Genomic DNA, 27138 nt, shown 5'->3' with positions numbered 1-27138 from the left:
AACATCCATACAAACTTTCGCCTTTATAATAGTATTAAGATAGATTATTGCGTTCACTTTCCTACAGCTGAATAAAACTTTTGATAGTATCTTAAATATAAAGTGTTCTATCCATGGGTTAATTCATTAGGAAAAGGGCCAAGAATTAAAACACATTCATCAGCTAATATTATTTATTAGGACTCCTATCAACATTCCAAACATAAATTCGTACGCTAAGAACGTATAAGACTAAAAAGACATTAGGTATACAACTAAAAATAACGCACATAAGAAATATTTTTAATTATCCTTTGGAAACTTAATATAAAAACATTTCATAGGTTTACTTAAACATAATCATTGAACAATATCTAAAATACTACGTTAGTATCTACAAAGCATTTAAAAACATTCACAAATCCAACGTTCCTCCAAAAAACAGTCTTTATATTTTATTACTTAATGCGTTTATTACTTAATTATAATTTAAAAATAATGTGATAGTTTCACTGGTGATTAAATATTATGATATCTATGCCTCGAGTTTTAAAAATATGCAATTTTTAACGGCTATCAGTTATTTTTAAACTTCCTAGGAACTACACTATTTTATTTTAATTTAGACCTCATAGTTTTAGCATTAAAGCAAAGCTTTTAGCGTCTTTGACAGTACAGTTTATCTATAATCTATTTTTATAACATGTATACCATAAAACTTAGAAAAAAAAAGACGGGTTGCACTCCGGGAGTGCCGGCAGAAGTGAAAACTTGATTATTAACGTTCAGCAAGTTTGATATTTTGGAATGGTATCCGTCTTACGCATGGAATATAAGGGCTAAAAAAAAAAAAAAACATCCGTCTTACGCTTTTTCGATCAGGCCACGTGTCCTGACGCGAGTTTAAGATTTTATACCCAACGCCGCTAAAGAAGTTTTCACTTCAATACAATATGTTCATTTTTAAATATAAACTTTAAATATATCATTTTATGAACGGAGTCAATCTGTTCTATATGCATATTAGCAGAAAATGCGATAAGCATAAATTGGCATTTGAGTAAAATTTCAAGGTGGCATGGCAATACCGTAACGTCACGGAGTAAGACGACGATTTTGGTATCTTTGAATCTTGCCAACGAAGTTTCACTTCTGACACGTGTGCTCGGCACACACGCTCTTTTTTATTTTTTACTAAGCGCATTCTTCAAAAAAAGCTGTTCTTTTTAATTTTAGCAAAACTTTTTCTTTTCATATTCTTATACACTACTTTCAATCACTGCTTTTTCCAAACCAATTAGTAATAACAATATTTTGCCAATTTAGTAACATTTCACAAAATCTGAAATAAATTACACATTCTATTATAGTCAATTTTAAATCTAATGACTTTTTTTTGCAATTTTTTTAATATTTTCAAGCAGAAATGAGGGTAGGTAGTGTAAAATGCCACTGTTCGTCTGTCACTTGGTACAGTGGCGCTCTTGCTTTGACCCCGCTCGCCGTGGGTCGCTGGTTCGGATCCGTGCTTAGCATTAGTTTTAGTACTTCGATCTGGAAAGGAAAGTCAATATTATGTATTTAGCGATGTTTATTGGTACAGTACATATAAGTTACATGTTTATATCAAATATTTTTAAATTAATTTTGGGATTTCGCATTCTATATTCTTCTATAACCTATAAATTCGGTCATGATACACAACAAGCATCTTAATTTTACGATATATTCCATTTAACTTTTTAATCTAGTTGTACATGATATGACAATTGCTAATGAATACAGTAAAATTTTGTTCCTACAAAAATATTCCATACATTATTTTGTTCTATAAGAAAAGATGTAGTATGCAGATACGAATATGTAATTGTGAAAAAACATTTATTGTGTACGAGTACATCATACACATAATTATTTTTTGAAGTGAAACTTCTTTATCGGGGTTGGAAAAAAATTTAGTGTAACATTTTTTCGTTACGCGTGACATTTTTCCGTTACGCGCCATCTGATTCGACGTATTTCTGCAAAGTTGCATATAGTAAATTATTTTTTGAAAAATAAGGTCATAAAAAAGTCACTTCTTACGTGTGTACACTAGTACACGCACACATTTTTTTTATATATATATTATTATGTTTGGTATCCAAACAAGCTTAAAACACTAAAATCAAAACCCACCTCATTCGGATAACTCTGTTCAAAGTGAGTTGGATAATGGCCCTTTCTCACTCTCAACAAACAATCAACTCGTTCCGCCTCAGTGCCAAAAGGGTGTAAGAGCTCAAATAAAACCAGTCCTAAAGAGTAGATATCCACTTTATAACTGTAAGGGAGGCCTTGCAGTTGTTCTGGGGACATGTATAAGTGGGTTCCTGAAAGAAAAGCACTCAGTGAGTTGGTGTGGAAATTAAATTTTATAGAATACTAGGTTTACGCCCGCGGCTTCGCCCGCGCAGTCAAAGAAAAACCCGCATAGTTCCCGTTCCCGTGGGATTTCCAGGATTGCGTCATTTTCCCGGGTTAAAAAGTAGCCTATGTCCTTTCTCGGGTATCAAAATATCTCCATACCAAATTTCATGAAAATTGGTTCCGTAGTTTAGGCGTAATTGAGTAACAGACAGATAGACAGAGTTACTATCGCATTTATAATATTAGTATGGATGGATATAAAGTTGAAGTTTTGTTTGTTAACGATAATATAAAGAACTAGTATGCACTATTATATTTCTTAATTTCTTGCAACATTCGATATCTCGTAATCCGTGATAGTTAGACAGTTACATTTTCAGAGATGATGAATTTCTAAAAATATACCGGTCGAATTGAGAACCTTCTCTTTTTTTAAGTCGGTTATAAACGAGGTTAAGCAACGGTTAACATGGGCATAAATTTTATGGGTGACCATTTTTTGCTTGCTCATTTTATATTTTTTTGCTTATACATATGTACGGAACCATTAGTGTCTACGATTGACTATTTTTTTATTATGCATTTTCAGACTATTATTTTACATTTTATTATTTTTTTGAATAGCATTTGAAATATCTAAATACTAGCTTACCGCCCGCGGCTTCGCCCGCTTTGTCTAAAACCTAATAAATTATATACTAAAACCGTCCTCTTGACTCTATCTATCTATTAAAAAAACCGCATCAAAATCCGTTGCGTAGTTTTAAAGATTTAAGCATACAAAGGGACAGAGAAAGCGACTTTGTTTTATACTATGTTATGATAATTGCTCTGAAAATAATAGTTCAACTCACCAACTCGATGCGTATGCCCGCCATACGGGTGGGACTCATCTGCCGGTTCTCCCTGAGAGTCTCCCATCGCGGTCACCAGACCGAAGTCTCCCACTTTCACTTTACCGTCTGGCGCAAAGAATATATTACTCGGTTTTAGATCGCGATGGATCAGACCCGCTAGATGGACGTATTCCACTGCTGATACTATCTGACTGAATAGCGTTTTCACCTGGAAGAAATTGTTTGATTAGATGTGATGATATAAATTATTGATTGTGTTGTTTCTGTTATTGGGAGGTATTTATTGTTGTACTTATGTTTATTGTACTAATATTGCGCGATTTAATTTGCGTTTATGTGTGTTGTGCACACACAAGAATAGATATTATTTGCTCATTAAAATCTCTGGGCAACTATAACAATTTAGTGCAGTAACAATAAATTAAAAAAAATAATTTGGAAAATCCAAAAGTGCACGCCTCATAATTTTTTTTTAATAAATATTTATTAATTATTATTTTTGTTTATTTAATAACAATTAAACCACATCGAATCAGACCCTGAAAAATGAAAGGGTTCTATTCCTGAGCATACTCAAGCGTAAGAGAAAAAAAAAGACTCGATTAGTAAAGTATTTCGGTCGCTATCGTGTTAACAAGAAAAAGGATCCGCACATACAGACACACGGACGTCCAAGACAGAACTTTTTTAAACTGTTTTTTAACTAGTTTAAATAACAAAAATGACATCAAAAATATCATGAACGTTAAAAATAGTGTTTTTTCTTAATATGTGTGTGTATGTATTATCTTACAAGTGCAATGTATGATACATAAAGACATTTTAAGTTTGAAAAATCAGATGTTTTGCGCGAAGTGACAGTAGTACCCACCTCAACGCTTCGCTTATGAGGCGTGCAATATACATTCACCAGTGTCACAAAAACTTTCTCTGTAACTTTTGCTGTCCCCGCTAGCTTTATTGCATCATTACAATTACAATGTTAAAGTATTATCTTACCTGTTTATTTTTTTTCTAATTTGTATTTTTTGGAGCCGAACAAACGAAATAAAAAAAATAGCTGCATCTGTAAGTACAGGTGCATCTGTATGTACAGGTACATCTGTATGTACAGGTGCATCTGTATGTACAGGTACATCTGTATGTACAGGTACACCTATATGTACAGGTACAACGCCGCACAGCAGTTACCTTGTCCCGGCGACACTCCCACGTGCGGTTGTCCCGCAGCCAGTCGTGCAAGCTGTCACGTCGGCACAACTGCATCTGTATATACATGACATTACAGTTACCTTGTCCCGGCGACACTCCCACGTGCGGTTGTCCCGCAGCCAGTCGTGCAAGCTGTCACGTCGGCACAACTGCATCTGTATATACATGACATTACAGTTACCTTGTCCCGGCGACACTCCCACGTGCGGTTGTCCCGCAGCCAGTCGTGCAAGCTGTCACGTCGGCACAACTGCATCTGTATATACATGACATTACAGTTACCTTGTCCCGGCGACACTCCCACGTGCGGTTGTCCCGCAGCCAGTCGTGCAAGCTGTCACGTCGGCACAACTGCATCTGTATATACATGACATTACAGTTACCTTGTCCCGGCGACACTCCCACGTGCGGTTGTCCCGCAGCCAGTCGTGCAAGCTGTCACGTCGGCACAACTGCATCTGTATATACATGACATTACAGTTACCTTGTCCCGGCGACACTCCCACGTGCGGTTGTCCCGCAGCCAGTCGTGCAAGCTGTCACGTCGGCACAACTGCATCTGTATATACATGACATTACAGTTACCTTGTCCCGGCGACACTCCCACGTGCGGTTGTCCCGCAGCCAGTCGTGCAAGCTGTCACGTCGGCACAACTGCATCTGTATATACATGACATTACAGTTACCTTGTCCCGGCGACACTCCCACGTGCGGTTGTCCCGCAGCCAGTCGTGCAAGCTGTCACGTCGGCACAACTGCATCTGTATATACATGACATTACAGTTACCTTGTCCCGGCGACACTCCCACGTGCGGTTGTCCCGCAGCCAGTCGTGCAAGCTGTCACGTCGGCACAACTGCATCTGTATATACATGACATTACAGTTACCTTGTCCCGGCGACACTCCCACGTGCGGTTGTCCCGCAGCCAGTCGTGCAAGCTGTCACGTCGGCACAACTGCATCTGTATATACATGACATTACAGTTACCTTGTCCCGGCGACACTCCCACGTGCGGTTGTCCCGCAGCCAGTCGTGCAAGCTGTCACGTCGGCACAACTGCATCTGTATATACATGACATTACAGTTACCTTGTCCCGGCGACACTCCCACGTGCGGTTGTCCCGCAGCCAGTCGTGCAAGCTGTCACGTCGGCACAACTGCATCTGTATATACATGACATTACAGTTACCTTGTCCCGGCGACACTCCCACGTGCGGTTGTCCCGCAGCCAGTCGTGCAAGCTGTCACGTCGGCACAACTGCATCTGTATATACATGACATTACAGTTACCTTGTCCCGGCGACACTCCCACGTGCGGTTGTCCCGCAGCCAGTCGTGCAAGCTGTCACGTCGGCACAACTGCATCTGTATATACATGACATTACAGTTACCTTGTCCCGGCGACACTCCCACGTGCGGTTGTCCCGCAGCCAGTCGTGCAAGCTGTCACGTCGGCACAACTGCATCTGTATATACATGACATTACAGTTACCTTGTCCCGGCGACACTCCCACGTGCGGTTGTCCCGCAGCCAGTCGTGCAAGCTGTCACGTCGGCACAACTGCATCTGTATATACATGACATTACAGTTACCTTGTCCCGGCGACACTCCCACGTGCGGTTGTCCCGCAGCCAGTCGTGCAAGCTGTCACGTCGGCACAACTGCATCTGTATATACATGACATTACAGTTACCTTGTCCCGGCGACACTCCCACGTGCGGTTGTCCCGCAGCCAGTCGTGCAAGCTGTCACGTCGGCACAACTGCATCTGTATATACATGACATTACAGTTACCTTGTCCCGGCGACACTCCCACGTGCGGTTGTCCCGCAGCCAGTCGTGCAAGCTGTCACGTCGGCACAACTGCATCTGTATATACATGACATTACAGTTACCTTGTCCCGGCGACACTCCCACGTGCGGTTGTCCCGCAGCCAGTCGTGCAAGCTGTCACGTCGGCACAACTGCATCTGTATATACATGACATTACAGTTACCTTGTCCCGGCGACACTCCCACGTGCGGTTGTCCCGCAGCCAGTCGTGCAAGCTGTCACGTCGGCACAACTGCATCTGTATATACATGACATTACAGTTACCTTGTCCCGGCGACACTCCCACGTGCGGTTGTCCCGCAGCCAGTCGTGCAAGCTGTCACGTCGGCACAACTGCATCTGTATATACATGACATTACAGTTACCTTGTCCCGGCGACACTCCCACGTGCGGTTGTCCCGCAGCCAGTCGTGCAAGCTGTCACGTCGGCACAACTGCATCTGTATATACATGACATAACAGTTACCTTGTCCCGGCGACACTCCCACGTGCGGTTGTCCCGCAGCCAGTCGTGCAAGCTGTCACGTCGGCACAACTGCATCTGTATATACATGACATTACAGTTACCTTGTCCCGGCGACACTCCCACGTGCGGTTGTCCCGCAGCCAGTCGTGCAAGCTGTCACGTCGGCACAACTGCATCTGTATATACATGACATTACAGTTACCTTGTCCCGGCGACACTCCCACGTGCGGTTGTCCCGCAGCCAGTCGTGCAAGCTGTCACGTCGGCACAACTGCATCTGTATATACATGACATTACAGTTACCTTGTCCCGGCGACACTCCCACGTGCGGTTGTCCCGCAGCCAGTCGTGCAAGCTGTCACGTCGGCACAACTGCATCTGTATATACATGACATTACAGTTACCTTGTCCCGGCGACACTCCCACGTGCGGTTGTCCCGCAGCCAGTCGTGCAAGCTGTCACGTCGGCACAACTGCATCTGTATATACATGACATTACAGTTACCTTGTCCCGGCGACACTCCCACGTGCGGTTGTCCCGCAGCCAGTCGTGCAAGCTGTCACGTCGGCACAACTGCATCTGTATATACATGACATTACAGTTACCTTGTCCCGGCGACACTCCCACGTGCGGTTGTCCCGCAGCCAGTCGTGCAAGCTGTCACGTCGGCACAACTGCATCTGTATATACATGACATTACAGTTACCTTGTCCCGGCGACACTCCCACGTGCGGTTGTCCCGCAGCCAGTCGTGCAAGCTGTCACGTCGGCACAACTGCATCTGTATATACATGACATTACAGTTACCTTGTCCCGGCGACACTCCCACGTGCGGTTGTCCCGCAGCCAGTCGTGCAAGCTGTCACGTCGGCACAGTTGCATCTGTATGTACAGGTACATCTTGCTCGGGTTGCCCGAACGCACGCACATGTCCAGCGACCAGTGACGTGTGTGCCCTTTCTGGGGATTCATTGTAAAATAATTAAAAAAATAATTATTTTATTTAGAAGAGAAAATGCCCCGCAAGTTCTAACGACCTGACTACGCACAGGTCTACGCACAAATTAATCAGATGACACATTGATGGCTCTTTACATGCATGCGCTTATTAAAGTTATATTTGTACAGCTTTCAACTGTGGCTGTAAGTGACTTCCACGGTCCACCCTGTATAATTGTATAATTTATGATAATAAATTAAAAAGGACCAAAATTGTTTAAGCGGTCACCACGCACAATCTTTACGCGTGTGTGCGTGAATTATGCAAAATCATACACAAAGTGAGTAGGTAGCGACTTTACCTAACCTCAAATAAGATATAGTGGCACGGCCTCTTAAATATTTCCCTATTTTTCCTGTAATTCCAAAAGACTAGGCTACGAACACCTACCTTTTTCTTACTCCCACTAGAAAAACTGCCAACTTCCTTAACTTTCTCCAATTGTTTATTACTTATATCCTGCCTAGCTTGGGACAATCCCTTCGAATCCTGAGAATTAGCGAACACTATGAAGGAATCGTCCCCACTCCCCTTTTTAGTTGGAGTGTTGGTTAAGTGCGCGTCCTTTGATGCGTTCTCGTCGAATACTATGCTGAATGAATCGTTGCAGCTTAGAGATCTGTTGGGTAAATTAATTTAATTACATATTTTAAAATATCAAACTCGAAAACTTTTCATTTTCGCATTGAAAATTCTGAAATTACAAACACTATTTTCTCTTGGGTATAGGTTCAGTCAGGAGTTAACTGTTAAACTGCATTATTCTTTTGATTTCCCTTTATACAATTTGTAAGAACTATGTATTAGTTATTTGGGAATTAACAGACATTCCAAAATAAATTATGCATCGACAAACATTGCACGAAAACATATTTACAATTTTTATCACTATTAGCACTTGGAAAACCGCATTACAGAAATGTTCTCTGTAACATTGCATGGTTCATCCATCCATCTTTATAATTAATGTATTGTAATGTGTTATTTTTTTAATTCATCAAAAACAGAAAAAATCTACATTTATGTGTATTCTAACTATTAATGGAATACCATACCTGAGCCGTTTCGGTTCCTTCTTGTCATAATCCAGTGCATCAATACAGTCATCTATAGACTTATGAATGTTTAGAGTCACCGCGTCACCTTTAGTGGGCGACTTGTCTATTTGCGGGGAAGTGCATTCAGACATTACTGATGCTCCGCCTAGTTCACTGGAAATATTAATATAAAAAGGGAACTAAATAAAGTATTTAATGATAATCTCTCTAAAATTATCTGCAGTATGTAAACATTTTATTTTTTATTTGGTGCCAAATAAAGATTTGTCTCACAATCATTCATTAAAGGTTTCTCAGAAAATGTCCTAATGGCGTGTGATAAAAAATTATATCGGTCTTTTAAAAACTCTGCCAAACACATGCGTGTAGGCAGTTTTGTTTCGGATAATTTTTGAGCATAAGGTCATTCTCCCATTGCGATACGCACAGGCGATTCAAGTATCCTGCAAGTCTCGGAGACTAGTCGCCGCGGAATATCTCACATACATTGTACCGGTAGCGTAGTGTGCGAGCCTACATACAAATATGTACAGTATATGTTTTGTCCCTGTCTTTCAAATCTTACCGCAACCAATAAGCGTCCCTCTGTTCCTGCCACAACGGCGGCGGTTCTTCGAGCCACGCGTTAAAATATCGCACAATGTGTTCGTGCTCTAGTTTAGCGAGCGCACGAACTTCACGTAATACACGCTCGCGGCGGGATTCCCTGTGGAAATAAGATTTTTTATACTTTTCGTCAAAAAAGTGTTACCGATAAATATAAATTTACAGGAGAAATTTATATTCTTTTAAGAAAGGAATGTAGTTCATGAAGGGTTTACATGCCTTGATATTTTCCAATGTTATAATTTGTAGGACTCTTTGTTAGCTAAAAATGGAAGTAAACCAGAATGTAAGTGGTAGAGATTTTTGGTGATGACTTCTTCACTATCCAATGATAGATTTTTAACAATCAATCATTCTGTCACTGTTATACTCAAAATAATGATTCCCAAATATACCTACTAAATAAATTAAAAATTACTAAATTACAACAGTTAATCTCACCTCTTCGGCAGCGTAATCCTTTTAACCGCATACGACTGATGATCAATATTATTCCTCGCTTCAAACACGACCCCAAACCCGCCCCGTCCCAAACATCGCAACGGCGTAAAATCGTTCTCATACCTTCCAGAATATTCCACCTGGTTCATAATTGGCCTTTCATAATGCCTCTCTACAACTATATACTCTTGGTTTATCGGCAATGGCGTGCTTGGCCTAATTTTGGCCGCGAAAAATCTCGGCCAAATCATTAAATTCATTAATAGAGCGGAACTTATAGCGATTAGCAAAACTTCTTTCCACCAAGACCATAGAGAATATACGTGTACGTGAACGTGATGATGGTTGGTGTCGTCACTATTGTTTGGTAAGACTATGTCGGGTTGTGTTAGTTCGTCCGTTACTTGACTCTCTTGTTGGTAGAAGAAGAAGCCTTGCTTGTCTGGAAGGGAAGTTTTTGAATGTAGTTGTAACTAAGAAATATGAATGGAAAGAATATGCAAAAAATGTTTAACGTGTCTGATAATTTCTTCAGAAGAGAAATTATAAAAATCATTATACATCATATTATGTAATTTTGCATACTAAAATGGGAAATACACTCATGACCACAGAACAGTAAAAACAAATAGAAGTGTGATGTGGGCGTGCCCACGTGTCACTAGTAAGATAAGATCACCTTACTTGGTCTCAGTTGTGCGCAGAAAAATATTCGAGTCGGTTGTCAGCTGTCAAACCTTTTTTCCATATTTATTCATTAATTAGGGCGTGTTGTTCGGTATTAGAGTGGAAAAATGATAGCAGACGAAATAATATCAGCAATGGAGGCATTTCATACCATCGGTAAGTCTTATTTTAATTTATATTAAATATATTTTATGTTATAACTTCGCTTGTCGTAATTTGTCAAAAATTTATAAAAATATTAAGTCAAAATGAACCTTAATCCATAAGAAATTAGTACTAATATAGATTGAACACCAAACAAGACTTTCTGGAATATTATTGCAATAAACAAACGAATGTCGGTTTAGTGATGGTTGTAGCTTATATCGACAGTATCGATACTTTAGAAAAGACAAACATTATAAATATTAAATTTTATTTTATTTTTCCTTAGCTTTCATTTATCCAATTTATTTATAGATTTCCCAAAGAGGCTAATTTAAAAGAGAAATGGATAAATGCAACGTGACGAGTTAACTGGATGCCGAACAGCACTAAGAAGTCTAACAAAGGCCGCCGATACATCAAACCTACGGCAGTTCCAGGATTTAAAATAATGCATATTTTCTGTTTGTATTTTGTAAATATAGATTATACTATTCTATTCCGTTTTTTATTTAATAATAATAATATGAAAAGACATACTTAGTAGTAATAAACATACTCCAAAATGTGGCACATTGTACTATACTCATATAATAGAAAGAAAAAAAATATTTATTTGTGAATTATCGATAACAAGGCTGACATCCCTTAGAGCATAGCATCAGATTAATATCAAGTTAATGTCATTAATGTAGAGTGACACAAATTTCAACCTTATTTCTATGTGTTGAGGTTCAAAGTTATATCTATCGAAAACTAACGCCCTCTGTTGTGGAGTAGCTGAATGTTTTTCGAATTTGGAATTTCGGAGCAAAGAGAAACAAAACAGCTAATATGCCTAGGGATTTTATATTAAAACTAGTGGTCCGCCCCGGCTTCGCCCGTGGTACATATGAAAAATAGATGTTGGCCGATTCTCAGACTTACCCGATATGCACAGAAAATTTCATGAGAATCGGTCCACCCGTTTCGGAGGAGTATGCAGACTAACATTGTGACACGAGAATTTTATATATAAGACTAGCGGTCCGCCCCGGCTTCGCCCGTGGTACATATGAAAAATAGATGTTGGCCGATTCTCAGACTTACCCGATATGCACAGAAAATTTCATGAGAATCGGTCCACCCGTTTCGGAGGAGTATGCAGACTAACATTGTGACACGAGAATTTTATATATAAGATAAACCGTAACAGGGTGCGTTAGGGTACATATTGAAATGCTGAATTTATAACCTAAGTCAGTTTTTACTCAAATTAAGCTGTCCAATCAAAGGCATAGTTTACTTGTAGTGTACTGTATAACTATCGGTTTAAATGTGTGGGTTTGGCGACACTGGTTTTCATACTAATTATGACACTTCTATTTGTTTTTACTGTTCTGTGCTCATGACGTATTACAAAATATTGAAATATTTACAATTTTCAAGTCATTTTTTCGCAAAAATGTATTTCACTTACTAGCTTTAATAGCATTAATTATATATTATTATAAATTATTTAAATACTTAACGTAACATACCCTGCACCCCAGTGTAGGGCAACGTTTGCAATGCGATGCCGTCGCTTAGCAACGGGCGGGATTTTTTCATTATCCATGGCAACCGCTTTGTTGACTTCGACGTTTCGAGCTTCGGATTGTAGAGGACGCTTTCTTGTATGTAGAGCTATTAAAATGTAATTATTATTATTATATTTAGAGTTAAAAATCAAGAAGACACTAATTTGGTATCTAAGAAACAATGTCTTTTTATTTACTGACGAAATTATTTAAGTTATCAAGTGTATACAGCTGAAAATTTTTTGAACACTTAACAAGCAAACATTACACGTTTTTTGGATTTTTCATAAATAAAAAACTATGATTTATTTCGAAATTATCATATCCCCATAATAATCCACAAAATATCAATTACTTCAGTACATTTTCAAGCAAAAAATTATACAAATAAAGCTATAAAATCACGCCTCGAAGGACCGATTGAAGTACCTTACTAACATTCAATAAAAAATTACTATAAAACGTATCAACATACATGTGTATTATGTATGCCAAGATAAATAGAAGGTGGTTTGGCAGCCATATCCGCTATTGCGTGCGTGGCTTCCCACAGCACGTCCATGTTCTGTACGACGCCATTTTGTAGCCGCCACATGTTCGCTATTGGCGCGTCTAGCTGTAAAGCATTTTGGGTCTTATTTTGACTGTGTGAGGGTATATTTGTGAATGGCAATTAGTGTTTAAATGGGGTGCAGTTGTTATAACTTATAAGTGATTTTCATAACGATATAAATGTTTTAAATATCAAATAGTATGTTTGTTAAAATTTAAATCTATAGACTTTTTTGTGTTTTTAAATATATTTGCATACCCTATAGTAAACAAGTCAAAGATCTTGGCATATACATCGATCAAACACTATCCTGGGATGTTCAATTGAATAATGTAAGTAGGAAATTGTTTGCTTCCGCAGGTGCTTTGCGGCGTCTACGGAATCTTCTGCCCATTCCAACAAAGTTAGCGCTTGCTCATTCCCTTCTTCTATCCCACCTCGACTATGCTGATGTCACCTACCTTGACCTTTCCGAAGCCCAGTTGGATAGGCTTGAGAGACTCCAAAACTTCTGCATCCGATTTATATTAGGGTTAAGAAAATATGATCACGTTTCTGAGTTCCGAAAGAAGCTACAATGGCTCCCTATCCGACTGCGGCGTAACTCCCATGTCCTGCATCTCCTGTACTGTGTGTTGTTTGATCCAAAAGCTCCAAGCTATCTCCGAGAGAAATTCAAATATGTAAACTCATTGCGCTCCTCCACTAATCTCTTGCTTTTTATGCCGGCCCATAATACTAAATTCTTCCATAACTCATTTGCTGTTCGTGCAGTTCAATTGTGGAACTCTCTCCCCATAAATGTCAGACGAGCCCAAAACTTAAATTCTTTTAAAACTTTAGTAAAACATCATTTCATGTCTCTTTCTTAGTTCTAATCTTAGCTGTCTCGTTAGTTATATAATTTTGTTACTTAAACTAGATGTGTTCAGTTTATATATTTTATACCTATATGTACGTATAATTATTTCATATACAGTATACTTATATTATGAATATTTTATACTATGTAACTATTTTATTTTATGTACTTTTTATGTACTATGTTATTTATTTATTTTTTATGTATATTGTTATTATATATATATTTATAATATATATTATATTGTTTATATTTATATATATGTATATATTTCTTATTTTTATTTATATGTTTAGATAGTGTATTTGAATATAACGTAATATGTGTAGTAGAATATTTTCTTTTTTTCCAGTTTTCCTTGTTTGTATTGCCTTGTTTTTGCTCACCCACTTTTGTTTTGTGTATTTCCTTTATATGAAGGGTTGCCTGGTAGAGATCGCTACCTAGCGATAAGGCCGCCTTTTGCTTATTTTTAGGGATGTAACGATACCGATACCGATACCGATATATCGGCTGATTGATCGGCAAGCCGATATATCGGTATCGCCGATAATAAAACAACCGATACCGATATCAAATAATTCAAAAAACCGCGCCCTATGAACGATGCTGGAGGCCGCCCGCGCGTGCGCACTTTGTTTTCTGAAAAAACTCTACCAATAGTAAACTTTTATTAGGTACTGATTGTATGTGTATTACTTAAAGTTTAACTGACTTTGTAAAATAATAATACTAAAATAAATGGTTTTGTTGTTTTTTGATTTGGCATTTTTATTTAAAAGAATACGATTAACAGTTGAGTCTCTGTTAAATGTTGGTAACTTTTTATGCATAATTCACTATTTATTTTTCTACCAAGCCATAGATATCGGTATCGGTATCGGTATCGCCGATACATTACTACAAATATCGGTATCGGTATCGTATCGGCAAAATCATGTATCGTACATCCCTACTTATTTTATATTATGTGTTGTGTGCTTTTCCACTTGTATTTATTTATTTATAAGCAATAAAGAATATTCATTCATTCATTCATTTGCATTCATTGTTTAAAGCGTAAAAATCCAGAATTTTTTAAAGATAAATAAAAATTCCTTCAATAGGCGGGATTCGTACACGCGACTTTTGCCATCCCGGTAAGTTTAATAATATAATTTATTTATATTACAAAAACTATTAAATTAAAATTTACTATTAGAATAACAATATTCTTTAGATTGCCAAAGACTAACAACCAATTAAATAAAATTTTCCAAACACAATTACCTGGTGTTGCCATATCGTAAGCTGCGATTCCGGATGTCGAACGGCAACTACACCTTCCGATAATCCTACTGCTATCGCGACTGGTATCGGCGTAGTTGATTTTCCCACGCATTCTCGTCTGCTAAGAGCCAAGTTATGTTCCGCTACACTGAAGTTCCAGCTGAGAAATATTAATAATTTTTATTAGAAAAATACTGTAATGCATGCAATGGATTAATTAAAATCGATTCCGTAGCCAGTTTACGGAAAGGATGAGGGAAACAGGAGTTTTGTAATAACTGATTAATTTCATTAGCGTGAAAAAAAATAAAATTTTCTCATATACAGAATATGATGTTTGTATTCAACAAACATCTTTTGTATATGAGAAAATATTCACGCATATGATATTTAATAACGCTGAAAATATGTATAACGAAGAAATTCTAAACTCTTCTAGAAAATTCTACCCATAGTACATACTTCTCAGTCCCAGAGCGTGGGTCCCACTCTCTCACAGTGTTAGACAGCCTCCTCAACACCAATATATCGCGACCAGCACTCGCTATCTCTTGCTCGCTGTTACACCCGGATGAGTTGCATTCGTATATAATAGCCCCCGTGTGTGCATCTATACCCAACCATAGAGTTTCCCGCGCGCCTATGAATAAAGAAAAAAAATATTTAGCGCGTATTTTGTGCAATTTAAAAAGTATACAAAATTTGATATTTTGGTTTTATGGCATTCGAATGCTTCATAAATTTAAATTTTTAAAGAGTAGAATATATTCTAATTTCTATTGCTCTGGCAGGATCATGGGTTGCCGAGTGGTCAGGCGTCGCCCCGCATTAGAAGACGCGGGTTCGACCCAGCCTCGTGATCGTTTTTTTTCTATTCTTTAAGACTTTATAAGTATACAAAATTTATTTATTGCGTAACTTATCTAATTCAATAAAAATATGCACTAGAGAACACGACATTTAACATTTTGGCTTTGCTAATGTAAGTGACAAACATTGAGATATACGTATGGAGACGACACCGCCTACATCACTTATGTTCCGCTCAACATAGGTCATATGGCCTTACTGCACTCAGTCGCTTTAGCGCGATGGTCGCGTTCATGTCTTGTTTGTTTTCATAGCAAAAAAACCATGAAACTCATCAAATATGCCCTCGAGTGTGTTACGATATTGCACTAATAATTCAAGTAATGCGGCAAAGTGCAAAGAAATAACTTTTCATCGGTAATTAACTATAGATAATCATTTTTAAAACTTGGTTCGAGCAAAATTTTTGGCGGGCGCCATTTTGCGTCATTTGTCATAGACTCAAAATTTAACAAATGGCATTTGGTATAAAAGATGTTTAGAATTTAGATAGTAATATGACATGACGTAAATTTTTATTGTGGAAAATAATAATTTTACACATTTAGAAAATACTAGCAATGCCCTGCGGTTTCACCCGCATAGATGCGATATCGTTACATTGAAAAGTCTACTATAGGTCGGACTATAGGTTTAATTTTTAATCACATGAAAATCCGCCCCGTCCCGCACTACGGCCTTTGTTTTTTTTTTTTTTTTTGTTTTAGTGGGGAATTTCATAGATACCCACGGCCTCCGGGGGAGGGGCCGTGGGTTATGTCGGATTCCTACCGACCAAAACCCCACTGTGTTCCGTCAAGACGCATATTGGTAGAATTTTTTTTTTTTTTTATACTAAAACCGACAAAGGAGCGGGCGGTGTACTGATGAAGGTGATCACCGCCGCCCATAGCAATTGCAACGTTAGGTAACCCTGCGATTGTTTTGCCGGCCTTTGAGGGACGCGTAGGCTCTTTTTTTGAAGGCATCCATGTCGTAGGTAGATGGAAACACCGAAGAAGGCAAGCTGTTCCACAATTTTGTTGTTCGGGGCAGAAAATGCCGTGAAAAACGCACAGTTGTTGATAGCCACTCATCCAGATGGTGCGGATGGTACTTGAGCTTGTGTCGTGCAGTGCGATTGTGGAATTTGGCAGCCGGAATTAAGCCAAAAAGTTCCTCGGAACACTCCCCATTGTACAGGCGGTAGAATACGCACAGAGACGCAACGTCCCGCCGCAGTGCCAATGGATCGAGCCGATCGGTTAGCTCGGGTTTGCCGACGATTCGAGTGGCTCGACGTTGCAGGCGGTCAAGAGGAAGTAGTTGGTATTGGGGTGCTCCAGCCCAAAGGTGAGAACAGTATTCCATATGAGGCCGAACTTGTGCCTTATACAGTTGCAGGCGGTGAGCTGGCGTGAAATACTGTCTCGCTCTGGCGAGCACCCCAAGTTTCTTAGAAGCCAATTTGGCCTTGTCCTCTAAATGACCCCTGAACTGCACGTCGCTCGCAATGTCGACACCGAGAATCCCGATGTTCGGCGTGGCTTTGAGGAGAGTGTTTTGGAAACGAGGAGTCACCGTGAACGGCTTCTTTTTGGCGGTGAATGCGCACACTTGTGTCTTTGATGGGTTGAACTTCACAAGGTTATTCTGACCCCAACTGGAGATTGCATCCAGGGTTTTATTAATGTTGGACACAAGTTCGTTCCGATACTGATCCACCTGCTCCTGAGAAATTCGTGCGTGCCCGGAGTATGTGGCATCGCCAGTGCTATCATCAGCATAACAATGAATATTACTTATTTGCAACATATCATTGATATGAAGAAGGAATAGCGTAGGCGACAACACACACCCCTGCGGGACACCAGCATTCACAGGCTGTGGCTCTGAGCACGATCCGTCGACTACGACCTTAATGCTGCGTGCCTTGAGAAAACTGGAGATCCAACTGCATAGTTTCTCAGGAAGCCCGTACGAAGGCAGTTTCGAGAGGAGACCTTTGTGCCACACCCGATCAAAGGCTTTCGCTACATCTAAGCTGACTGCCATAGCTTCCCCCTTACTCTCAATAGCGGAAGCCCATCTGTGCGTTAAATAGACCAAAAGATCGCCAGTCGATCGACTTCCACGGAAACCATACTGGTGGTCACTTAACAACTGGCGATCTTCTAGGTAACGCAACAAGTGGCGGTTGATTATGGTTTCCATAACCTTGGAGAGTAAGGAGGTTACCGCGATCGGCCTGTAGTTTGATGGGTCAGAGCGTGTGCCTTTTTTAGGGATCGGGTGTATCAGGGCGGTCTTCCAACTGCTTGGGACAGTACCAGAGGTGTATGAGTAACGGAACAGGCGCGAATATTAGTATATTTTTAATTCCTCCGTGACCCCCGCACTACGGCCTGCTCGAACAGTATACCTACTATTTTCTGTAGATTGACACTTTTAAAAATTCGTTATATCTTTGGAATGGAATATCCAATTCTTTTCATTTAAAAAGTATTTTGCTGGTATTGAAACATCATATAATAAAACATCATTTAATGGGATACGGATTAATATATGTGTATGGATAACATGGTTTGAATACTGTCGGCACTTCTATTTACTTTGAAAACGTAAAAAAGTTGTTGTAGTAACATAACTACTGAAGATGGACATATGGTATCGCGGACTTTCTTGTAGATATTAATCTATTCTATAATACCGTAGAACATTTTTTTGTTCTATCTTCAATAGATTCCGCAGCGCACGCGATGACAGAAGTTTTATTGAGGATTTTTTTACACCTTGGGTTACATTATTGCATTTTTGGTAAGGATCTCTAATTTTTTTGAAAATGCAATATAGCCTATGTTGCTCAGTAAAGATGCAGCTTTCTAATGGTGAAAGAATTTTTGAAATCGGTCCAGTAGTTTTTGCGTGAAAACCATACATACATACATACATACATACTTACAAACTTTTCCTCTTTATAATATTAGTATAGATTGTACTGTGGATATTATTTGAAAAAAAAGACGTGTGGCACTCGGGGACTGCCGTGGTAAAGCTATTGCATAGTATGCCTTCAATCCACACCTCCGTCCGTGCCCGTCGGAGTGGGGAGCGTGAGGTTTTTTCGTTACGGAATTTCTCGATTCGGTCCCCGCGCTCAAGGCCCGCGATAGAAGCTATGCAATAGCTTAAAAGGTTAAAACATGAAAATATGAAAATAAATTACCTACGTATCGATTTTTTTTTGTTACATTGATTGGTTTTAATTGAAAAGTTTTTAATTGATAAGTTTATTAATAATTTATTTATTAGATTAATTATATTAGTCCGGGATACATCGCCTATTTTTGCAAGTGATTACTATCAAGCTAATTTTTCGTGAGTAGCTTTATTTTGATGAGATGCCCAATAATTTCATGAACGAAACTCTCGATTGTGGTAGCTTACAGAGGTAACAAGGATAAAATTTTTTGATTTGACGGTTCTCAAATATTTATTACGCAATTTGTAGGACAATATGTCTGTTGAATTATATAAGTATTAAATAAGTGAAAATAAAAAAATCAGCTGGTTACTAATCATTTATGATGACTTCGTTGTCGATACACATTGGAAAGGGGGACTCTTTGATCAAACCATAGATTTTGTAGGACAAATATTTTTTCGAATAATTTAGATAATTATCTTGAGATTGAACAAAAAAAAAACATTCAGTTAGTAATTAATATTTGAGAACCATCAAATCAAAATATTTTATCCTTGTTTCCTCTGGTAGCTACCACAATCGAGAGTTTCATACATGAAATTATTGGGCATCTCATCAAAATAAAGCTACTGACGAAAAATTAGCTTGATAGTAATCACTTGCAAAAATGGGCGATGTATCCCGGACTATATATTTTTTTGTTACATTGATTGTTCTTAATTGGTAATAGGCAGAATATTTAGGAAGTTTCGCCTCTATGGCGGTGAGTCGATGACATCGCTTAGTCACTCACTAGCCGCCCCGCGCCGCCGCGCTTGGCGGCTGGCGCACAGATTTTTTTCGTGGTGTCTCCTCTATACGTAGTAATAATAGCTCAATGGTGATTTAGGTGTTTGGGTGTACTAAATGAAATACTCGCTTACGAAGCATACATATTTATTGCGCACGGCGTAAACGTCCGGCAACGACAATTGGGAGTTTCACACTGTATATAATACATTACATTTATTATTACATTATGTGTTTTGTAAGTCAGCAAAACCCCTACAATATTCCCCCCCTTTTACAAAAAAAAAAATAATATAGAGAAATTTAAACAATTAATAGAAAACAGGCAGATACAAGTTACATGATTATCACACAAATTGGTCGTATTAAGCAAGCGTGTCACATTACAGTACGATACATATAATAAGTTACAATTGCGAAACAAAAACAAAATAAAAACAAAATCAAATACAATATTATGATGATTACATGACGTTATCGAATTTCAGTGATTTGATACAAAAACAATAGCATGAATTTTAATGAAAAAAAAGAAAAATATATATACGTAAACATAACATTGTTATGAAAGTTAATAAAATCGAAAAAATAATAATACCTAATAATAATTACGCGTATGCCGTTGTTTGTCTCTCCGGGGAACGCGACATTGCCGTTGTCACGTTCTGTATAGTCCATTTTTTTAATCGTTTATTTATCCATTTGTATGTGAAAATCGCTGCTACTGCCGTTATGATACATAGGAGTATGATTATAATTTTTCCGTATGTATCAATTTTCTCTTCCATTTGTGAAGCGGTGGCATGATTAGCTCCACTTTGTGCAATAATAATATTTTCCTCCTTACTCTGTGTTTTTCCCATGTTTTCACAGAAAATACAAATTTTGAAGCGAATAATACTATAGAATTAAAGATATTGTAAAACAATAAAGTAAAATCTAATTAACGTAATGTATTTACATATACAAATAAAATGGAATAAGCATTCTTGTTATGCTGGATCAAAATGCCTGCATGCTTTAAAAAAATGCGTTAAACAAGTTACATAACACGGAGGAAGAACATCAATAAACAGGGCATCAAACTTTTTTATTGGTAGAAAAAGAAAACGTGTATGAAGGTAGAACCTATACTTATAGAAAGAATGATTGAAAGAATAATAGGCATGTTTTAAATGTTAAGAAATTGATTTTAATTTTTTTTATTAACCACAGTAAATATTACAGACTAGGCAAAACCATGAAATACTTTCTCTTCAAATATGAAACTGACTCGTGGTTATATTTATTTTTATTTAGCATTTGAGGAAAGGACAATTGTGAATATCTATGTATTGATAAACCATTATTGTTTACATTCATAACATTATCTTATAATCCTTATCATATCTTTATAAAATACCACTTCGTAATACCACAGTATTACCATATTTCCTACAGTATGGCGACGAATGTACTTGTGCAGAGAAACGGAGGGGAACTGGCGGGGGGTCGGGCGACGCGGGCCGCTTAATGCAATCACGCTGAGTTTGCATTAACTATCGCGAAGGGCAGACGCTTCAGAGTTTTTTTGTCTAATAATTTATACTTACGTATTCTATAATGGTGGGCACAAACTGTTGTGTTTATGGATGCAAATCTACATTTAAATCCAAGGACATAAAGTTTCATAGATTTCCTCGCGACGAGAGGTAGGTTTTTCAAATTCTGTTTAGTACCAATTCAAAGATGTTGAAGATGTTTTTGACTATACATATTTTAAGTAGCTTTATGATATATATAAAATATATTATTGAGGATTTTCAAGAAAACCAATTTGTTTCTCTGTAAATTCAAAGTTTTTATTTTAAAGTTTTCACAATAGTTAACATACAAATAGTTTTTTACTACAACAACTTAAAATATGTAATCTCACCTGTAAATTCAAAGAAACGACATTTAAAGTCCACTTATAATAAATCCTCAATTACAGTAAAAGTTCCTTATTCGCGGGGTATATGTTCCATAAATATGCCGCGAATACAGAAACCGTGAATACGGAATGGTAATTTATATGGGATTATAGGGGATACGTTACTAGGTGACGATTGAGATTTTTTTCGTGTCGAAACTCGTTTCTCATTTTTTTTAGTTGACATTATAAACTAGGAAGAGTGCAGTGGACGTTACTCGATCACAATTTTTGTAACGAATGTGAAAGACGAAACAATAAAACACGCAAAGCGGCTTTTACTATAAACGGAACTACATTTAAAAATATACTTTATTTATTGAGTTATAAGGTTGCTTCCATTCTGTTTATTAACATTCTCAAAAACATCAATCGCGGCAAAGGCGGCTTGCGACAAAGGCGGCTTGTGTCAAAGGCCTCGGCGATATCATTTAACAACATAATAATTATGTACTTTAGGCAAACTTGTAATAAGATCTATTTTACTTTCTTATTAGTCCATTTGACAAGGATATTGGGTTAGATACCTATTGGAATAATTTTATTATTATGTATGTACTTATTAAATCCGCGAATAAAAAAATTTTTAATCGTTTCTCGCCATTTTTTCTTTCTGCTACGTCAATCCGAGCCACAGATAACATGAACACGCGAAGCGCGCCAAATTTGAATAATGATGAAATGTTATTTCATTACATATATGTATATGTTACCGGAAATGTATTAATAGATGGCGCATCAAATCTTTACAAAATAATAACAATTTCTTTATTTAAATAATTTAACGTACAAAGAAAGGACAACGTTGAAAAAAAAAATAGAAATGAACATTTAAAATAAATAAATAATAAATTTGAGAATAAGTAAATTTGGTTGTTAATAAGGCAATGACAATGTCACTGCGGCGACATATTATACTATGTTTCTGTATAAATAATTACATTAGATTCAATAATCACAATTATTTTTAATGTACATGTGAATAAATAATTACATATTAATAGTAATGATAAAAATTGTTTTATTTCCCATTTGGTGACAACCCTAGCATATTTACACGTGGCAGCGTGAGTACCTACACTGGCGGCGGCATCGCGCGACATCAAAGGCGTTTCCTTACTGTATACACTGGGGTAGATCCCGTTAAAAATAATAAAAAGTGCAAAAAAATCGCAGTCGGATGAAACCCATTAGAAAAGGAGGGGAATATGATGAAAATAAAAGGAAAAATAAATTACGGTCAATCCGAGTTCGGGAAGTGGGAGGGGGGAGCTTTTAAGAGAAAAAAATGGTCTCTCTCGATTTCCGACAAAACTACAAGTCCTACGGAAAAAAGTTCAATGGCAAAGTTGTAGGTAATAAAAGGATCTACAACTTTTGTATTTACAATTTTTTCACATAACCTCAAAATTTAGGTGAAAAATTAAAAAAACCAAGTTTTTGGTTTTTTATTTTTATCTACTTCAAAATTTATTTTTTTTCTATGAAATTTGGTGGAAACTTACTTTATTATGTCCGAAATACACTGTAATGAGAAGTGTGCCTGATTTAGTAAAAGCTCATTTTCACACTGTTTGTAAGTATGCATTTCCTGAGAACATTTACTATGGTAATGTTTATTTTTTTTTTACACTATATGAAAGTAGAGATTTCAATGAATAAAAGGCTCTCCAAGTTTTTGAAAAAAGCTGATATTTTGACGGGTGACTTTTCGATTGAAAATTAGGTTGTTTTTTTGGTATTAATTCAAAATAAGGCGAAAAAATAAATATTTTCAATCAAATAAATTACAGTGTATTTGGGACATAATAAAGTAAGTTTCCACCAAATTTCGTAGTAAAAAAATAAATTTTGAAGTAGATAAAAATTAAAAACCAAAAACTTGGTTTTTTGAATTTTTCACCTAAATGTTGAGGTTATGTGAAAAAATTGTAAATACAAAAGTTGTAGATCTTTTTATTACCTACAACTTTGCCATTGAACTTTTTTCCGTAGGACTTGTAGTTTTGTCGGAAATCGAGAGAAACCATTTTTTTCTCTTAAAAGCTCCCCCCTCCCACTTCCCGAACTCGGATTGACCATAATTTATTTTTCCTTTTATTTTCATCATATTCCCCTCCTTTTCTAATGGGTTTCATCCGACTGCGATTTTTTTTTTGTTTCAAAAATTATCTACTCTAGTCTAGTAGGAAATAATATTGTAATACTGTGGTAATACCACGTGAAATATTATTATTGGTCCAATACAAATTTCCGTTTTAAAATTGGTGTTTAATTCATGCATTCCATCAAGTAATTCAATAAAATTTTACGGAAATAATACACGTTTTTCATTGCTTGCTTTATTTTTAGTCTTTATTATGTGTTACATGTCTATAGTACGGCGTCTATAGGGTTTATTTTGATAGTTTATCGTTTCTGAGAAAGACATTCACTATTGGTGCATTTACATCAAACGAATATAGAGCTAGAGCTAAAGCAAGAGCGTTCTTTCGTGATCTTTCACCAACTTCTTTAGTGTAAACGTAAACTCGTTTTCAGTGTTGTTCAGAATTAGAACATTGCATAGAATCTTTTCGAACGCACTTATAACAACGAAAGAATGCTCTAGGCCTGTTTACACTAAATGAATTTGACACAGTGGGGTTCGAATGAGCATTCACTCGTTTGATGTAAATGCACCGTAAGATGATGAAATGCTATTGTAATGTAATGGTAAATAAGCTTTAACTGGATTTCATGCAACTACTTTACAGTTTCTTGGAAGTCGATTATCCATTAATCTAATTATGAGCAAGTTCAATTCACTTTAATCTAATCTGTTTATGATGAAATAAACACAATATGTATATAATTAAAAAAAGGAAGGCTTCATTTAGAAGAGCTTATGAATCGTCAAAATACAGAAAAATAATAATTTACCACCGGGTCAGAAAACAGTTTCGACAGGGAAGAACTGGCAAGAAACTCCATAGTTGCTCTTTTAAAACCATACTTAATCATATATGACATGTTTTTAAACTTACCCGCAGTAACAAAATCATCAGAGGGTTTATAGGATGCAGATAATAGCTTTTCAGCGTCAATCGGCAGAGGCCCGAAGACGGCACGGCAGAAAATATAAAGGGTGCCACGCAGTGAAGGTATTAGCCGCACTTCTTTCCCATATGCTGTGTACTGAAAGAAATTTATGTGATAGGAATTTGTTGCACTAGAAAACTAACTGTTGTTATATGTGATATCCATTAAGTAAATTCATAGCATATGATTTATTTTTTTTTGCATTTAGAAGTGAAAATTTTAGATAAAGATGAAATCTTATATATTGTATATATGTAGTACTACATATTAAGATTACAGCAGGATTCAACTTTTCTTAATTCCATAAACTTCCTAAAGGGCTTCTGTGAATGCTAAACACTAGATTTGAAATTTTATGAAGCTTTTGAATGCCTAATTTTTACATAGGTACAAGTTTTTTAGTGACATTGAACATGTGATTATAATACTAATCATATATTCAAATAAGGAAATAAATGAGCATTCCCAATTATCCTTTTAAATGCATTATTACTTAATACATTTTACCACAAACTAAATATTATACTAATCATTGTTCAAATTAGAAAAAAAAATGAACATTCAGGTATTATAGTTTTTTAAATGCAATCCTTATATACATTTTACTTACAACTTAAGGCCGTATTCAGTAAGAAAGCTGGAAACTTATAAGCGCTTACCGGCGCTTGTCAGCGCTGGTTCGTTCTGCACAAAGGAAGCAGGTTGAAGCAGACCAAGACAAATTTGGTTGAGCCAGCACTGACCAGCGCTTGTTGAAGCTTGTTGGAACTTGTCGGCGCCGTTCAGCGCTTATCGGCGCGTGTCCATATATTTTCCTGCGCAGGTTACCAGCACTGATAAGCGCCGATAAGCGCTTATAAGCACTTATAAGTTTCCAGCTTTCTTTCTGAATACGCCCTAACTTACAAATAATGAACACCAACCTCAAAATTGTGTAAATTTGACGACAGCAGTGGCTGTGTCTCCAATGACCAAGCCGTGTTTCCATTTTCAGTTGAGAAAGCAGTCAAACGTCCGTCAAGTGTGCTCACAATCACTAGGCTAAAAGTTAGAAGCAATTCCAGTTGTAATAAAAAATAGAAAAAAAAATCAGATTTAACTGATTTCTACGACAACGACTATATCCATGCCATCCATACACTCCAATTTTATTATAAAATTGGATTGTCTTACTGCTTCTAATATGAAATTGACTGGTTTTTACTAAATGCATGTAGGTATAAACATATAAATATTGCTGTAGTAAGTATTTTTAAGTTAAAATTTAATTTCAATTCAATTTTAATCAACAAAAACATTCAAGCTTTGTATGTAAATGTGACAAATACATTAAAAATTTATAATCAATTGTTAACAATTTCAGATAAATTAAAAATGTATTATTAAAATGTTACATTTTCTGCATGGATAGATAAGATATCAAGGTCAATACTAATTAGATTTGCAGACAATTCATTGAAATTTAAAAATAGAGTTCTAGAATTTACTCCTGCTCATGTTTAGAACAAACTACGTATTACATATTATACAAATAAAAAACAAACTTTGAATACCTACCATATAGGATCCGTCCTTTTAGGAAACTTTAGAGAAATGAGTTTATTATTTATTTAAATGTTATTTGTATCGCGTAGTCTAATAAATACTGACAAGATATTACAATTTAACTTACTCATTATACACCGGTGCATCTTTAGCGGTATGGGGATTGCAGTATGGTAACTTTTGGATCGTATCTTCGGTTCGGATGTAAGAAACAAAACATGATAACACGAAAGCCGCCTTAAAGGCAATCACCCGCCAATACCAATCCGACATATTATTATTGCAAAATTATATGTGGACATCGCAAAACCCCTTCACACCTTCGTGAATTTTTTATTATGAAACTTCAATCTAAATTGCAAGTTCTAACTTGAGAAAACTACAAAATAAACAACCAGGGGGGGGGACACCTAGAACAAACTGACATTTATTCGTCATTTATTAAAGAAAGCGACGCCATCTATACTTTGGAGAGTAAAAACGTATTAAATCAGTTTATATTAAATCCCCAAAAGATGGCATCGCACTTTCTAAAGTTATCGGAAATTGTATAAAGACATTTAAATAAATGGCAGTTATTCTAGAAACATTGTTTTATTTTAATAGATCGAATGCGAAGCTTACCTTTTTTTTTTAAATTCCATTAAATAATTTTGCGATTTTAATCGTTTCATATGGTATCAAATTAATAAACTTGCAACATTTTCTGAAAGCTTCTCAGTGTTGTCTTTATGAAATCAATGTAAGACAAATGAAAACCTTTCTATATTCCCTATATC

General features: G+C 36.9%; 2 protein-coding genes across 2 annotated transcripts in view; one reads left to right on the top strand and one right to left on the bottom strand.

Moving 5' to 3' along the window:
* The window catches only part of LOC149479338 (nischarin), a 49530-nt gene that overhangs the window by 10100 nt on the left and 12292 nt on the right, over positions 1 to 27138 (top strand). The window lies entirely within an intron of this gene.
* On the bottom strand, positions 160 to 26749 carry LOC149479339 (eukaryotic translation initiation factor 2-alpha kinase-like). The gene is made up of 15 exons (XM_089707933.1): positions 26487 to 26749; positions 25738 to 25855; positions 24760 to 24910; positions 15402 to 15579; positions 14940 to 15099; positions 12731 to 12871; positions 12217 to 12361; positions 9866 to 10307; positions 9384 to 9524; positions 8816 to 8971; positions 8151 to 8379; positions 7568 to 7720; positions 3243 to 3453; positions 2158 to 2351; positions 160 to 1533 (listed from the first exon to the last, which is right to left on the bottom strand). The coding sequence occupies exons 1-15, from the start codon at positions 26630 to 26632 to the stop codon at positions 1396 to 1398; spliced, it is 2703 nt and encodes a 900-aa protein (XP_089564059.1). The 5' UTR covers positions 26633 to 26749; the 3' UTR covers positions 160 to 1395.

This window comes from Colias philodice, chromosome 20 (assembly GCF_061535455.1).
Source record: "Colias philodice isolate Cphi_HAF_F1 chromosome 20, ilColPhil1 Martin Lab GWU primary, whole genome shotgun sequence".
Classification (NCBI taxonomy): Eukaryota; Metazoa; Arthropoda; class Insecta; order Lepidoptera; family Pieridae; genus Colias; species Colias philodice.
This window is presented reverse-complemented; position numbering and strand designations above follow the sequence as displayed.

Excerpts from the sequence above, each read along its gene's own strand:
- LOC149479339 (XM_089707933.1), bottom strand. The coding sequence starts at position 26,632 with ATGTCGGATTGGTATTGGCGGGTGATTGCCTTTAAGGCGGCTTTCGTG. Across the intron at positions 10,308-12,216 it reads GCCCTACACTGGGGTGCAGG|ACAAGCAAGGCTTCTTCTTC; the intron begins GTATGTTACGTT and ends CTTCCCTTCCAG. Across the intron at positions 1,534-2,157 it reads AACAGAGTTATCCGAATGAG|ATCGAAGTACTAAAACTAAT; the intron begins GTGGGTTTTGAT and ends TTTCCTTTCCAG.